Below are 15,152 nucleotides of genomic sequence, written 5' to 3'. Positions count from 1 at the left end.
TGATAAAAAAATATTTTCCTCCAAAAACGGAGACACCTAAAGTCAAATAAAAGTTTTTCTTATTTTTTTCTTCTTTTTCCATTCGCAAAACAACAAAAAAAGAATAAAAACAAGATATTTTATTATTATTTACGTTTATCATCTTTCATAAAACTACATATTCCTCTTCTCCGCTTATTACCATCAAACAACATGAAATGGTTATCTTTAACACATCATAAACTCTTCTTCTTGTTTTTTTTCTTTTCTCTTATTCCTCAACAATTTTTCACGACTATCTTTCTCACACACAATTTGAATCGTCTAGAAATGAAACAAAAAGAAAAACTAAAGAAAGAAAGAGAAAACTCTCTCATGAATAATTTATCGACATTTTTACATAAAATAATAAAATTAAATAATCGAACGACGTTCCATTCACGAATCCTTTCTTTCTGCTTTTATCCCTCGAACAATTCCCTTACACACTCTAATTTAAGTAGTGTGTTAATTCCATGCATGTCTTGCTATAAAAAGTCCCTCCTCTCAAAAAACGACGCCGCTGAAAAGTCCTGACATGCGCACTTTTCGTCACAGGATTTGCGTCTATACATCGCAATACGTGTCAAGGAAAACTTTTTATGGCAAGTGCATTTTTGTTGAAAATGTTGACACAGTAAAAGACTAATTCCGTAATATTTTTTTGGATCTTGTGGAAAAAAATCGCAAAAAATGGCAGATACGGAGTTTGAGGAGTTGCGACCTGTGGAAGCATTGCCGAAAAATATCATCAGTGTGACTCCTTTTTACTCGTAAGTAAATTTTTTTCGGGTCTTTGCGAATTTCGTCAAAATTAGAAAATCGATAAATGCGAAAAAAAGGTCAAATTCATGATTTGTGATGAAAATTTATGGGTTTTGCGTGTTTTTTTCGTTGCAGATTGGTAGCTGATATCGATTTAGATGACGATGTGCTGTCGCCCAAGAGTGAGTCACCGCAAGATGGTACCACAAAAATTCCCGAGAGCAAAGACACAAAAACAGAAGGCGACGAAAGTTGTCATCAACCATCAAAAACGCAACAAATCCTGTCAAATATCTCGAATATCTCGAGTAGCAGTAGTGCTGAAGACGACGATGGGCTTTTTAGCATGTCTCACACGAATAACGTGAACAACAACAATGAAGGCGATTTTGACGTCGATGTTCGGGGAAGTACTCAGACTCAAGTAATTGCTCCATGGAACGCTTCTGTAGATGCCAATAATGTCACGTCAACGGGTCGTCGAAGGAGAAAATTGCCCGAAATCCCTAAAAATAAAAAATGTTCAATTTTACCGCATTTTACGAAGCAACCAACACTCGCTGATGAAATTTCGAGAACCATGACGTCGCAAATTCATCAGCAATCTCGAACGAATTCCTTGTTGGCGCTCAAATGCAGTTACTTACTTGACGAAGACTCGTCGCCCGACAGCGATCGATTGCACAGTTTGGGTGACGTCGATAGCGGTCACAGTACAGTTCATTCCCCCAATGACAATTACAAAAGTTTGTCGCCTCCTTTTCCCGCGAACTCGATGACCACAAGTTTCGGCACGATTCCCTTCAATCAGTTGGAGATGCTGGAGGCGACACATCGCGGTTTGCATAAATTCGTGCCGCGACATGCTGACGAGATTGAAATTGAAATTGGGGATCCGGTTTATGTGCAAACGGAAGCGGATGATTTGTGGTGCGAAGGTGTGAATTTGAGGACGGGACGACAAGGGGTTTTTCCGTCGGCGTATGCCGTGGATTTGGAGTACAATGACTTTGATTCGACAGCGGAGCAGGTGAAGCGGGAGAGATATTTGCTGGGGTATTTGGGGTCTGTGGAGACACTTTCTCACAAGGGAACGAGTGTCGTTTGTAGTGCTGTGCGGAAAATTGTCGATGGCGGAAAGGGAGCGCCGAAAGTGCAACCGTGTATTTTGGAGATTAATGATCAGGGATTGCGGATGGTTGATCGATCGAAGGTGAGTTTTTTTTTGATATTTTTTCAATTATAAGCTTAGAATATTTTTTATAATTTTTTTTTATAATTTTTTAATTTTTTTTTTAAATTTTATTTTTAAAATTAATATTTTATTAAATTTTTTTCAATTATTTTTTTTTAAAAATTTTTTTAAATTTAAAAATAAATAATTTTTAAATTTATTTTTTATTTTTTTTTTTTTTGATAATTTTTATGTTACAAAAATTATTGACTTTTTTTCTTCAAAAAATCTTGATACCTTAAAAAATTTTTTTATACATTTTTTTATATATTTTTTTAAATAATTTTTTTAATATTTTTTTTTAATTTTTTTTTTTAAAAATATTTTTTTTAATGAAAAACAATAAAAAATTTTTTTTTAAATTTTTTTTTAAATATTTTAAATTTTTATTTTTTTGTATTAATTTTTTAAATATTTTTAATTAAATTTTTATTTTTTTTTTAAAAAAATTTTTTTTTATAATTTTTTTAAAATATTTTTTAAATTTTTTAATTATTTTTTATAATTTTTTTAAATTTTTTTTTTTAATTTTTATAAAAATTGTTTTTTTAATTTTTTAAATATTTTTTTTTTTTTTTTTTATTTTTTTTTTTATATTTTTTTTTTTTTTAATTTTTTTTTTTTTTTTTTATTTAATTTTTTTTTTTTTTTTTTTTTTTAAAAAAAAAAATTATTTTAATTTTTTATTTTTTTTTTTTAATTTTTTTTAAAAAAATAATTTTTTTCTTATTTGCTATTATTTAAATTTTAACCTCCATAATTTTTATATTAATTTTTAACTTTTACAAAAATTTTTTTTTTTTCAAAAAAATTTGCTTTTTTTTATGAAAATAAGTTTTTTGGAAATTTTTATGAAAATTATTTTTTAATTTATATGAAAGCTTTTAATATATGCCAATAGTATCAAAAGAGAAATGTTTAATTCACTTTCAAATTCGCATAAAAACTTTGATTTTTTACTCTGTTATGAAAAAATAAAAAAAAAATAATTTTTATAAATTAAATAATTTCATTAATTTTTTTTATAATTTTTTTTTCAAAGAAATTAATTTTTTAAAACACTTCTTTCTTTTTTCAGAAAACCGACAAAGGGCCTTGCATCGACTACTTCTACTCCCTGAAAAACGTCTCCTTTTGTGCTTTTCATCCGAAAGATCACCGATACATCGGTTTCATCACGAAACATCCATCGGTTCAGAGATTCGCCTGTCACGTCTTCAAGGGTAGCGATTCAACGAGGCCTGTTGCTGAATCTGTCGGGTAAGCTCTTTTACCAATTTTTCCTTCAAAATCACTAAAATAATTTTAAAAAAAATTTTTTAGTCGCGCTTTTCAACGATTCTACCAAAAGTTCATTGAAACAGCATATCCAGTGGAGGACATATATTTGGAGTAAACAAATATTAACTTAGAAGTCTTCTTCTTTACCGTACTCTTGAAAGATATTAATAACATATAGTGACTCATATTACTTACAAGTTCATGTATAAACACAAGAAATCTTCCCAACGCTTACAATTGATGAGAAAAATGACCAAAATTAACGCTTTTTGATAAAAAGTTAAAAAAAATCGCTATCCGTTAAATTTTTTTAGTGAAAATCCATTAAAACCTGTCATTAAAAAAAAAAGACGGACAATCAAAAAAATCACCCAAAATTTTTTTTTTTTGCTTAATTTTCAGTAGAAAGTGAAAAATTGTATATAAATTAAAAAAATATCAAATTAATGTTATGATCTGCTATCTAGAGCTTTAAAAGAGACCTTTTTAGAGCAACCTATCAAAAATTTCAAGTAATTGTCAAAAATCGTAAGCAAACATCTACCAAAAGTATTTAACGCAAGAAATTAATATTTTTGAAAAAAAGTATAAAAAAATATATAAAATATATATAAAAAGTTAGAATTTATAATTTTCAACAGAATTGTCAGCACAGACAGATAGATAGATAGAAAAATGAAGGAAATTCAAAATAAAAGCTTCTTAAGATGATTTAAGTTCATATAATTCGGCAGTTTTGTAACATTGCTTCGTCATAACTTGGCGGCGGATCGTCACCGCGATTAATTTCTTTATTTTCAATTTCTTCATCTAGTCTAAGGATTTGTAATCTTTCAGCTTTGAGATGTTTGAACAATGCAAAAATACATAGCCACATATGAAGGTCGAACAGCAACCATGAAAAGATGAAACAAAATCCAGTGAAGGACATTTCTCCTGCTGAACCAAAGGACGAAAGCAAAAGGAAAATCGTTAAAACTGCAATGCAAGCTGTGTTGATGAACAATTGTGGGATTAAAAAATGATGTTTCTTGACTTTGGTGCCTCTGATGAGAAAAAATGAGGATATTATGTCCAAAACTTTTAGTTTGAGAAAAAATTTCCATAGAAATGAGAATACTGAAAAAGTTTAAATAAAAGTGAATTAGTTGAAATTTTTTGAATACCGTAAAGTAGATAATGATAAGAGAAAAAAAGTTTAAATTCAAGTGAAACGAAAAAATGTAAAAATGAATAAAAGAAATTAATTTTGAATTTTTTCTTTTTTTTTAATTTTTTTAATTTTTTTTTTTATTTTTTTCTATTTTATTTTTAATTTTTTTTTATTTTATTTTTTTTAATATTTTATAATTTTTTTATTTTATAATTAGGCCGCTCCAAATTTATTTCAAACTTTTTGTCCCAATTTTTAAAATGGGGGGGGGGGGGCATTTTAATACAAAATGAAATTTATAAATTTTATTTTATACCAATGCATTTTATTTTTCTTATTTAAATTTTAATTTTTTAATAATTATTCATTTTAAAAAAATTTTTCAGTTCACTGATTTTTTTATTTTTTTAATTTTTTATAATTTTTTCAATTTTTTAAAATTTCTTGTAAAATAAATTTAATTTTTTGAAATTTTTATTTTTTTTATAATTATTAAATTTAAAAATAAAAAAAGAAATTAAAAATAAAATAATTAATTAATTTTAATTTTATTAAATCTTCAGTTAAAAATTTTAAAAAGTAAAAATTTGAAACAAAAAATGATAAAAGAACGAGTTTTGACTTCTAATTTCATTAAAAAGACAGATTTTCTCTTAGAATTATCAACTTTACGGTATTTTTAGTCAAAAAAAAACTTACAATCTTTCACAAATTCAGTATTGGATCCATGACTTAAGATATCCATAAGAATTTCAGCTTCAGCGGATTTAAATCCTAAAAATATCCAAAACGAAGAAGTAAGTAATCCAAGCCATCCAATAGCTATGCCGCCTGTTACGAGATCGCAGAATAAACAAAAATTATTGATTTTCATTTTTTTTTTAAATATGATCCTTGAAGTTTTTAATATCAAAGTCACAAAAAGTTAACTTCAATGTGAAATTGACACTTGTTGCGAGATTTTTAATTTTTTTTTCTTAAAAAATAATTTAAGTTTAATTTTTTTCTTGAAAAATTCTTGATAAGGCACAAAAAGCTCTTTCAATTAATTTTCATTCGACGATAACTACTTTAAAACTACTTTAATGTCCCGTAATTATGCATGTAGCCTTCAAAAGTTATAACAAGAAGTAAATAAAACAACAGGGTAAGACGAAACTCAATATTTTAAAATTTTTAACCGTTGATTTTAAAGTTAAAAGCTTCAAAAAGGTACTTCAAAAAATATTTTTTATTAATAATTACTCTTAAAGCTGTCTAAAAATTTAAATTTACAGGCCAAACGTGTAATTTTGTACTATTAACTTAACTATTTCCTGTGCATTATCGATTTTTTTTCCTTCAAAAAATTTTTAAACATGATCTCCAGACAACAAATCCAGCTGAGACGTTTCCCCATTAGCGAATATCGCACTTTCATAACTTGGCGGAAATGAAGCTTCGTAACTTGGAGGAGGCTCGTGAACAAAATTTTTCTCAATTTTAACGTCATTAATGCTCACAACTTCTGATCTCGCAGTTTTGAGATGTTTATATAAGGCATAAAGGCACAACCATATGTGACAATTGACTAAAAACCAAATGAAGACGATGCAAAATGATCTGAAGGAGATATACGAGTCGTAACAGAAGAAACAAAGCACAAGAAACGTCGTTAAGACTAAAAGGCCAAGAATTTCCGTGAATAATTGCGGAACAACTAACAAGTGATGTTTAACTTTGGTGCTGATGATGAGAAAAATTGAAGTTATTATGTCTAAGGCTTTTAGTTGGAGGAAAATTTGCCATAAAACGGATAAAGCTAAAAAAAATTAATTTAAATTTAATTCTTGAAAAATTTTCGATGACTTACAATCATTAACAATTGTATAATTCCGTGGATCTCGCATCATATCCATCAAATTTCGGCAATCCATGGATTTGAAACCGATAAAAATCCAAGCTGATGATGTTAGTATCCCGAGTGAACCGATTGCTACTCCTCCAGTCACGTAATCGCAGAAAAAACAAAATTTATTGATTCTCATTTCGTGGGAAGGTCCTTGAAATGAGGATTTGAATATCAAACACTTGTTGCGATTTTTTATCAAATATTTTCGTAGATCAGGTAAACTTTTAACTTTTCCTCTTTTTAAAAAGTTTTGTTAAGACACGAGATTTTTTTTTAATAATTTAATTTCTCTTGAAGATGCAGATTATGTAAATAATTGTGCAATTGTAAACATGGCCTTCAAAAGTTGCAACAAGGACTAAACAATGCAACAGGGCGAGATGAAACTGAAAGTTGGTTTGAAAAATTTGACCGTTATTTTTCAGGAATTAAACTGCAGTACGATGTACATACACAACACATATGACTAAGATACACTTGCCAAATAGCAGAAGAAAGTTCCCGTTTAGACATAGTTTAATGATCAGAACATCGACCCGAAAGACTCAAGTCACATCAATTGATTTCATAATTTTATCGAAAAAAATATATGGCATGAGATTTTTTGATGGTTTTGTGTTAATTAGGCCCAAAGTAGTCGAAAAAACTTAAATTTAAAATTCTAGAATTAGCTCAAGTGTTTTCTATGCATTTTCAGTGAGATTGGGTGTGTCAAAGAGGTACTTAAATATACTCAAATGCACTAAAAAATTTCGAAAATCTCGAGAGCTCGTTCCAGAATTTTGAATTTAGGTTTTTTCGACTACTTTAGGCCTAATTAACACAAAACCATCAAAGAATCTCATGCCATATATTTTTTTCGATAAAATTATGATATCGTGTGATGTGATGTCGAGACATTTTTTCTACTATCTCGTGTCTTTGTGCGATTTTAAAGAATTAATTAGGTTGAATAAGTCACAGTTTTCACAATTGACAAAAAAGTTTTATTGGATTAACATTTAGTCCCTTAGTGCCTCTTCATAACTTGGCGGAGGTTGAATTTCAGTCTCACGATTCTTTGGCAAAAGCTCAACTACGACTACAGGTTGTTGCAATGTTTCAACTTTAAGCTTTTTGTATAAGCTATAAATGCATAACATAACATAACAGTCATAAACAATCCATGGTAAGATGATACTACATTGCAAGATGAAAGTAGCATTAAACGAATCCTTTTGAAGCGAATTTACGAAACACAAGTAGAGAAAAATCGCCAAAACCGTCAAAGTTGCCATGTTTGTCAATAAGTGCGGAGCCGTAAATAAATATCGTTTTTCTCTGGATCCTTTAATGAGCAGAAATGATGAAATATATTCAGTCATTTTTATTGTGAGGAAATAGCGCCATAGCAATAAATAACCTAAAAGGAAAAAAAAGTAAAATTTATTCAAAGAAAATAAGAAAAACTTACGAAAATCTCTTTCTGGTATTTCATCGTTGGAAATGCGCATCAGAAATTCATCTTCATAGTCCATTGTTTTTATATTAATAAACATCCATAGAACTGAATTGCATATTCCAAGCCAACCTATCAATATTCCGCCATCCAGGAGGTTAAGATAACAGAACACTGTGGTAAGTAGTATCATTTATGAGTTATTTTTTTTATTTTAATAGAAATTCTCGAATTTCCTCTAAAGACTTGTCATTTCGTTATATATAAATTAAGATGCTCGTAAAAATTAACTTTTGTAGCTGCAATTTTCTATTGTTATTTAGAAAACCAATTTTTTACGATTTTTTTATGACTTTTGAATTCTTTTGAAGCAAAGTAAATTGTTTTCTACAGGTAGCCTTCAAAGTTTTTCAATGAGTGACATGTTACAGGGTAAGAACGAAATTAAATTATGTTTGAAAATTTAAATCGTTTTTAACATTTATGATAAGAAAGTAAGTTAATAACTTACCAGATGACTCCATTTTTTGACAGTTTAAAAAAGTTCAAGGCTCAAGGTTAAAATTTTAATTTAAGAAAGTTTTTAAAAATTTTTAATTTTAAAATTTAATTTTTAATTAATTTAATTTTTAATTTTAAAATTTAATTTTTAATTAATTTAATTTTTTAAATTTTAAGTTAAGGGGCTATATAAAAATTTTCTCGTGCTATTTGAAAATTTTAACTTCATTTTAGATTTTCACAAAAAAAATTTTAAACTAATCCTTTGAATAGTAAATTAATTTTATCTTCATCTTCTTTTAATTCTTTTTTACACTGCACTTCAATTTCATATTTTGGAGGAAGATCAACCAATTTTCGCCCGATGTTATCTGCCATTGCATTGAACTTCTCATATTGAATCTTTTCATCCTCAATTTTGTTGAAAAGACTATAAATACAAATCCACGTATAAATATCGAATGCAAGACATAAAAATACCAAAATGCTCTTTTCGAATTTATCGAGCAATCCTCCATGAACATCTTTACCCAAAATGTCACAAAATATCAATATTAATGTCACAATTCCAACAATGTCAGTCCATAATCGTGGAACTAAACAATAATGATCGTTTTGAAGATATCCTTTGATCATATAAATTGACGAAAAGAGGACCGTAAAGTTATATATGAGAATCAAAGTCAATAAAACGTAAGGCGCTGAAAAAAAAACATTAAAAAAAATTTAAAAAAATATTTAAAAAAAATCTTACGAATTATACGATGTTCCAGATAGTAGAAAATTTCAAAGAAAGGAAATTCAAATCTTGAAAATCTCGGATAGCTCAAAAATATTATCCAAGTTAGAGAACTTATGATGCCAATACATCCAAAAATTAAACTGCTTACACGAAGGTTGATGCAAAAGCAACATTTTTTAACCATTTTAAGATTTTCTGAAAATTGCACGCGATGTTTTTAGCTTGATAGGAAAATGTAGACTGATAACGTGAAGAAATTGTAGTCTCTCAATTCATATGAGACGTCATTGCGATTTTTATTGCAAATTTCTTGAGAAGTTCTGAATGTAATAATTTTGCTTCTCAGGTAAGTATTTTTTAGTTGAAAAAATGTTCTATGATTTTCCATTTTTTTTTTCAAAAGGACATCTTGAAGTACTAAAAATATATTTTAACTTCTATTTTTTATTTAAATTAATTTAAAGCTCTAAATTTCTGAAAGAGTGACAAAACAGGGTAAGAACGAAATTTAATATTAATTTGAAATTTTTAACCGTTAAATGCATCGTTGCATTGTTAAAGTTGATTGCATAAGAATTTCCTTTCTTTTTCAAAAGAAATTAATAATAAATTCTTAAAAAAAATTTTTTTAGGTAGAAATGTGCTACATTAGCGAAGGCTTGGCTTAACATCAACATCCGCAATAACGAGCTTAAGACGCCAAAACATCAAAAAAATAATAATAAAATAATTCCTCTTGTTCATGCTTTAAAAACTTTGAAGACACTTCAAAACTACGTTTAAAATTTCAACAAAATACATCGAATCGACATTTATTTTGAAATTTCAAGTAATTTAATATCATCATAAAATTGCAAAAATATACAAAGAAAGGCAATTGCTTCATTGTTCATCGACAATAATTCCCATAGTTGCTTCGTAACTCGGAGGAGGATTTTCTCCACGGTCCAGATCTTTATTCACGAGATCCTGCTCATCATTTCTTACCGCTTGTAATCTCTCGACTTTGATATTTTTGTACAAAGTATAAATGCAAATCCAAAGATAAAAGTCAAAAGCAAGACATGGCATGAGGATAAACAATGCTAAAAAAGACAAATCCGTATGAGAGGTAAATAAACAAACGAAGAAAAACATCGCAAAAACAGCAATGCCAACAATATCTGAAACCAATCTCGGAATCAAAAGCAAACGTCTCTTCTGTAAAGTGCCGTTTATGAGAAAAACTGATGAAACGATGTCCAAAAACTTCAGCAAAAGGAAAGAGAACCATAAATAAATGTGAACTGTAGAAAAAAAATAAATAATTTCATGAAAAAATATTTTCAATAGAAAATTCTTACCCATTTTATCTTCAGAAATATGATTAAGAATTCGCATAAGAATTTCCGCTTCATCATGCAAGTTTGGAATCGGAACCAATAAAAGAGCTAATAAAAACCAAAGTACAGATCTGAGTATACCGAACCATCCAATTGCTATTCCGCCATCAGAAAGATCCCAATAAAGGCAAAATTTGGTGATTGGCATTGATTTTTTTTATAATTCACTACGTTAAGGCACAAAATATGATATTATTTAGTTTATTTTTCTGTATCGATTACAACTTTTTTTTTTAATGTTTTGCTATTATTTATTCATGGGGCGTTGAATCAATTTCCGTTTTTATAAGGGATGAAATTTTAACAGGGTAAGAAAAAAATTAAAATTATTTTAAAATTTTTAAACGTTTAGTTTTAATTGAAAATTTAACTTTAAATTAATTAAATTTAAATTAAAAAATTAAATTTAATTAATTAATTAAAAAAATAAATTAAATTAAATTAATAAATTAATTAATTAAAAAATAAATTAATTTAAAAATTTAATTAAATTAAAATTTTTTCAGATCTTAAGAATATAGGTAACGATGAGGACAAAAAATGATGAATTCCAGAAAGTAAATCAGGAGTTTCATTCTATATTTAGAAGATCATCATCATCATCAACGCTAAAACATCAAATTTTAAGAAAACAAATAATTCCTCTTGTTCATGCTTTAAAATTTTTTGAGACACTTCAAAAATCACGTATCAAATTTTACGACATTCAGTTTATGAGGGATGAAATTTTAACAGGATAAGGAAAAACTGAGAAGTATTTTTAAATTTTTAAACTTTCTTTCAGTTTAATTTAAAAAATTAAAATTTAATTAAAGTAAAACCAAATTTAATTTTTTTTAGCTTTATAGAATGAAAAAATGGATAGAAAAATTTTTTTTTCCTGAATATTAAAAATTAAAAGTAAAGTAGGTACCTACAAAGTTTGGTTTGAAATTTTTACCTTTTTTTTGCTTTTCAAAATTAAGTTTGACAATTATTTATTCAAATATCAAACAAAATGAGTTTTCTCAAAATGATGAAATTCCTCTTATCTCGAACATTCAAAGGTTACAAAACAAAACATCGCACAATGATAAGAAAATTCATCAATTTCACAATTAATCACTTAAAAAAATTAACATTTATTCAGTTTTCATATTAAAATGGGATTCAATTGAATTAAAAAAGGACACTTTTAAGCTAAATTCTTGTAAGCTGGCAACCCATCGTTAATCCGATCATTCGTCACCATCTCACTCTCCATCGGTTGCGTGGTTTCATGTTTGATTTTCTTGTACAACGCATAAATGCACAACCACAAATAAATATCGAGCACAAGTACTGACAGCGTAGCAACGAATCCAAGAACTTTTTCTGACACGGGCACACCTTCGACATCGATGCTAATGAGATCCACGATAAATCCGAGAGCGAGGATTATGATACTGCCCATTTCGCTAACCATCCACGGAATCAGAAGCATGTGTTTGTTCTTGATGGAGCCCATGATGAGACAAATTGATGCCGCCAGAGCCACGAGATTCAGGATTATGAAGCTGATTAACATCACAAAAAGGACTGAAAAGAGTTTTTCGTTAGAAAATATTTTTTTTTTTCTAATTTTGAGTTTCTTACAGGAACCAGCAACTGTATGAGGATAAACTGATGGAGGATGATGATCTGTGATGTTTTCGTGTGGATATTCGTTTAATGCTTCTGACAGCTCCTGCAAAAAGGCAATTCCGATCATGGCAAGGATCACGGAAAATACAGCAGTTGCCACGCCAATCCATCCTAAAATTACGCCGCCCGTTTGTAATTCGCAGTAAAAGCAGCACTTTTTCGGTAACGACACCATTTTTTCACTGAGATTTTGCTGTAAAAGAAGGGAAAAAGTGTTAATGAGACAGTATTTAGGTAAGCGTGACTCACTGATTAAAACTTTAAACACAATTCAGTTCAAATATTTTTTACGCTCGAAAAAAATTTTAATTAAACATTTACTTTTTCTGTGAATAACACTTTTAATAAATGTTTATTTAATATTTTTCAGAATTTTTGGAGAATTATCTTGAAGTAATGTCATAAAATTCATTCAAAATTCAATTTTTTAATTAATTACAAATTTTTTTAATCTCATGTAATGAACGTGATCATCTTAGAACTTGCTTAAACTGCGCAATTAAAAAATTTTTCAATAAACAAGAGATAACTGAGGGCAAAAAATGATGAATTCCAGAAATTAAAACAGGAATTTTATACAATTTGTACTTCCTTATCAATGTCAGAAACCTTGTGACCTAAATTTGCTCGAAGTTAATGTGATGAATTGCCTTTTTTGATTAACAGAATGAAGATTGCGTCATTTTGAAGTGCACTGTCATGGATCATTTATTCTTTAACATACGTTCGTAGTTAATATCGCACTTTTGTACATGTTAAAAAGTTATGAAGATATTCTATATGGAAATTTTTCAAGGATTATTTTAAAGAATAATTTAAAAAGTTGATTTTTAAGGAAATATGGGAAATATAAAAGTTTCGTGAAATTTTAATGAGATAAAAAGTCACCTTGAAGTGAAGAAATTGTAAAAAATTGTCTAAATAATTGCCTAAATTGTGACTAATTGATTTTTTTTTATATTTTATCAATTTTTACACTTATTTATTTACTTTTTTATCTTTGTAGGATCCTCAAAATGAACAAATGATGAAATTGAAGACACAAATTGGAAGCTTTGAGAAAATTTTCTTGACTGAAATTCGTCGATAAGAAAGTTTGGTAAATATTTTAATATAAATTTTGACATTTAAAGCAAAGAATATGAAGAAAAATCTAAAAAGTGAAGTTAAACTTTTTTCAAAATGATGGTTTTTCTTCATTTTTTGATAATTTTCGGTAATTTAAAGAATTAATGAAAAAATAAAATTACTTTTATTCATCTTAATGATTCATATAGAGATAAAATAACAGAAAAAATCTCGACTGATGTTTAAATTAGGTCAAAAATACGAAAAAATATATTAAACTTATTAGAAAATGTACGGAAAGATGCTTTCGAAAACCTTAAAATGATCAAAAAATTTCATTATCTCTTAAAAATTTAAACCTAAACTCAATTTCAAACGGAAGAACAGTTGTGCAAACAACTAAAATCCACTTAAAAACTTTGTCGAATAATAAAATCGTCATCGTTAGAATAATTTTTGAATGCTCGATGCAACTGTATTCAAAATTCATCAAATCTCCTATAGAACCCAGATTAAAATATTTTATACAATTGCGTCACACAAGACTTATATATAAAATTTGTGGAGGCGCCCTATACATAACACACAAAAATTCTATCAAAACACATTTTTTTTTGTTCTATTTTCGTCACGAATTTACTCCAAATTCATGCCTGACTTGATTCAATCTCGATTTACAACGAAATTGATTGAAACATGAACGACTTAAGAGAGAAACTGACTGTTATTAAATTTAATAACACAGGATCATCCATCAACGATCATCATCAAGGTCTTAGTCGTAAAAAAAAATTAAATGATACGCAAAAATATTTAAAATCTTGTAGACAGTATCAACTTATTAAATCATTCCGCGATGACAATTACTTCTGTTTCTCACAATTCACACCGTGTCCCCGGATTTAATCGAAATTTCATTCAAGAATGAGAAAATTATTTTTTATAATCATGATTTTTATAAATAACGGTGAAATATCACAAACAAACACGAAAAAAATTGGGCAACAATGCACGAAGATTGTTGTTGTTGTTGTCAAAACATCCAAAATCAGCACGACAATTATTATTATTATTATATTTCGTACTCGTAGGTCTCTTTTGTCTATGTTAATAAACCGTATAATTTTAAAATAATGGCAACAAGTTTATGCAATAAAACGAGAATTTGTCTCTCACAGACAAAATTGATACTCGGCACAATTTTTGTGTGTTCAATTAAAAAATTAGTTCCACTTTTTATGTAAATTATTTGCAAATTATACTTGCTATAGATACATTAGATAATATGCAAGAACTTTCCTTCCTGTGTTGAATAACGTACGTGCACACATTTTTTATTAGAATTTTACGTAATTTCACAATTCACTTACTTTTTAACTTTTTTTACTATAAAATTATCTTTTTTTTTATCTTATTTTATTATTAAAAATAATTACTGCATAATTTAAATACGTTTATACAATTTTTCTTAAAGTTCCGTTGTTGTTATTATTATTAAAAAAAAAAACGTGCGTCGTTGACCGACAATTAGACACAAAAATATTACTAAAAAAACGAATACGAGAGACAAATGTTTGTTTGTTGAGTTTAATGTTGTTCCGTTAACATCGTGAAGTGTACTGAGCTCGCAAGTTTTGTTGTGGATGAGTTTTGTGTTCAGTGTTTGTTGTGACTGTTACAAATATAAATACAAACACTTAAAATTTAATACAAAAATTATTTAAAAAAAAAATTATAGTGCACTAAAAAGTGAAAAATAATAATTTTTTGAAAATTTTTTTTAGATTCGAGAAGAATTTGGATTATTTTGAGATTTATTTGAAACATAAATGAATTGATAGAAAAATAAGCAAAAATGGTAAGTAAAATTTATTTGAAAATTTTAATTGATTTAATTTTTTTTTTCTTTTTAGATATTTACATCAATTTGAATTCGAATCATTTTTTAAGTTGAAGCCAAGAAGTCAATATTGTTCCAAAGAAATAACAGGGAAAACATTCTATACCGTTCGATGAA

At 27.6% G+C, this 15,152-nt stretch overlaps 2 protein-coding genes across 2 annotated transcripts; one reads left to right on the top strand and one right to left on the bottom strand.

The window, feature by feature from the left end:
- Nucleotides 1–655: 655 nt before the first annotated feature.
- LOC134831559 (JNK-interacting protein 1) lies at nt 656–3,837 on the top strand. The gene is made up of 4 exons (XM_063845314.1): nt 656–791; nt 919–1,996; nt 3,096–3,277; nt 3,341–3,837. Exons 1-4 carry the CDS (start codon nt 712–714, stop codon nt 3,411–3,413), a joined length of 1,413 nt encoding a protein of 470 aa, XP_063701384.1. The 5' UTR covers nt 656–711; the 3' UTR covers nt 3,414–3,837.
- A 4,696-nt stretch (nt 3,838–8,533) lies between these two features.
- LOC134829029 (uncharacterized) lies at nt 8,534–12,536 on the bottom strand. Its single transcript, XM_063842022.1, has 5 exons — nt 12,507–12,536; nt 12,020–12,260; nt 11,581–11,962; nt 9,036–9,166; nt 8,534–8,982 (listed from the first exon to the last, which is right to left on the bottom strand). The coding sequence occupies exons 1-5, from the start codon at nt 12,522–12,524 to the stop codon at nt 8,534–8,536; spliced, it is 1,221 nt and encodes a 406-aa protein (XP_063698092.1). The 5' UTR covers nt 12,525–12,536.
- Nucleotides 12,537–15,152: the final 2,616 nt, after the last annotated feature.

Source organism: Culicoides brevitarsis, chromosome 2 (genome assembly GCF_036172545.1).
Source record: "Culicoides brevitarsis isolate CSIRO-B50_1 chromosome 2, AGI_CSIRO_Cbre_v1, whole genome shotgun sequence".
NCBI lineage: Eukaryota > Metazoa > Arthropoda > Insecta > Diptera > Ceratopogonidae > Culicoides > Culicoides brevitarsis.
Note: the sequence above shows the minus strand (reverse complement) of the source record. Positions and strands in the feature narration are given on the sequence as shown.

Coding starts and splice junctions, on each gene's coding strand:
- LOC134829029 (XM_063842022.1), bottom strand. Junction 11,963..12,019: donor TCATACAGTTGCTGGTTCCT/GTAAGAAACTCA, acceptor AACTCTTTTCAG/TCCTTTTTGTGATGTTAATC. Junction 8,983..9,035: donor TCTGGAACATCGTATAATTC/GTAAGATTTTTT, acceptor TTTTTTTTTCAG/CGCCTTACGTTTTATTGACT.
- LOC134831559 (XM_063845314.1), top strand. CDS start 712: ATGGCAGATACGGAGTTTGAGGAGTTGCGACCTGTGGAAGCATTGCCG. Junction 792..918: donor AGTGTGACTCCTTTTTACTC/GTAAGTAAATTT, acceptor TTTTCGTTGCAG/ATTGGTAGCTGATATCGATT. Junction 3,278..3,340: donor CCTGTTGCTGAATCTGTCGG/GTAAGCTCTTTT, acceptor AAAATTTTTTAG/TCGCGCTTTTCAACGATTCT.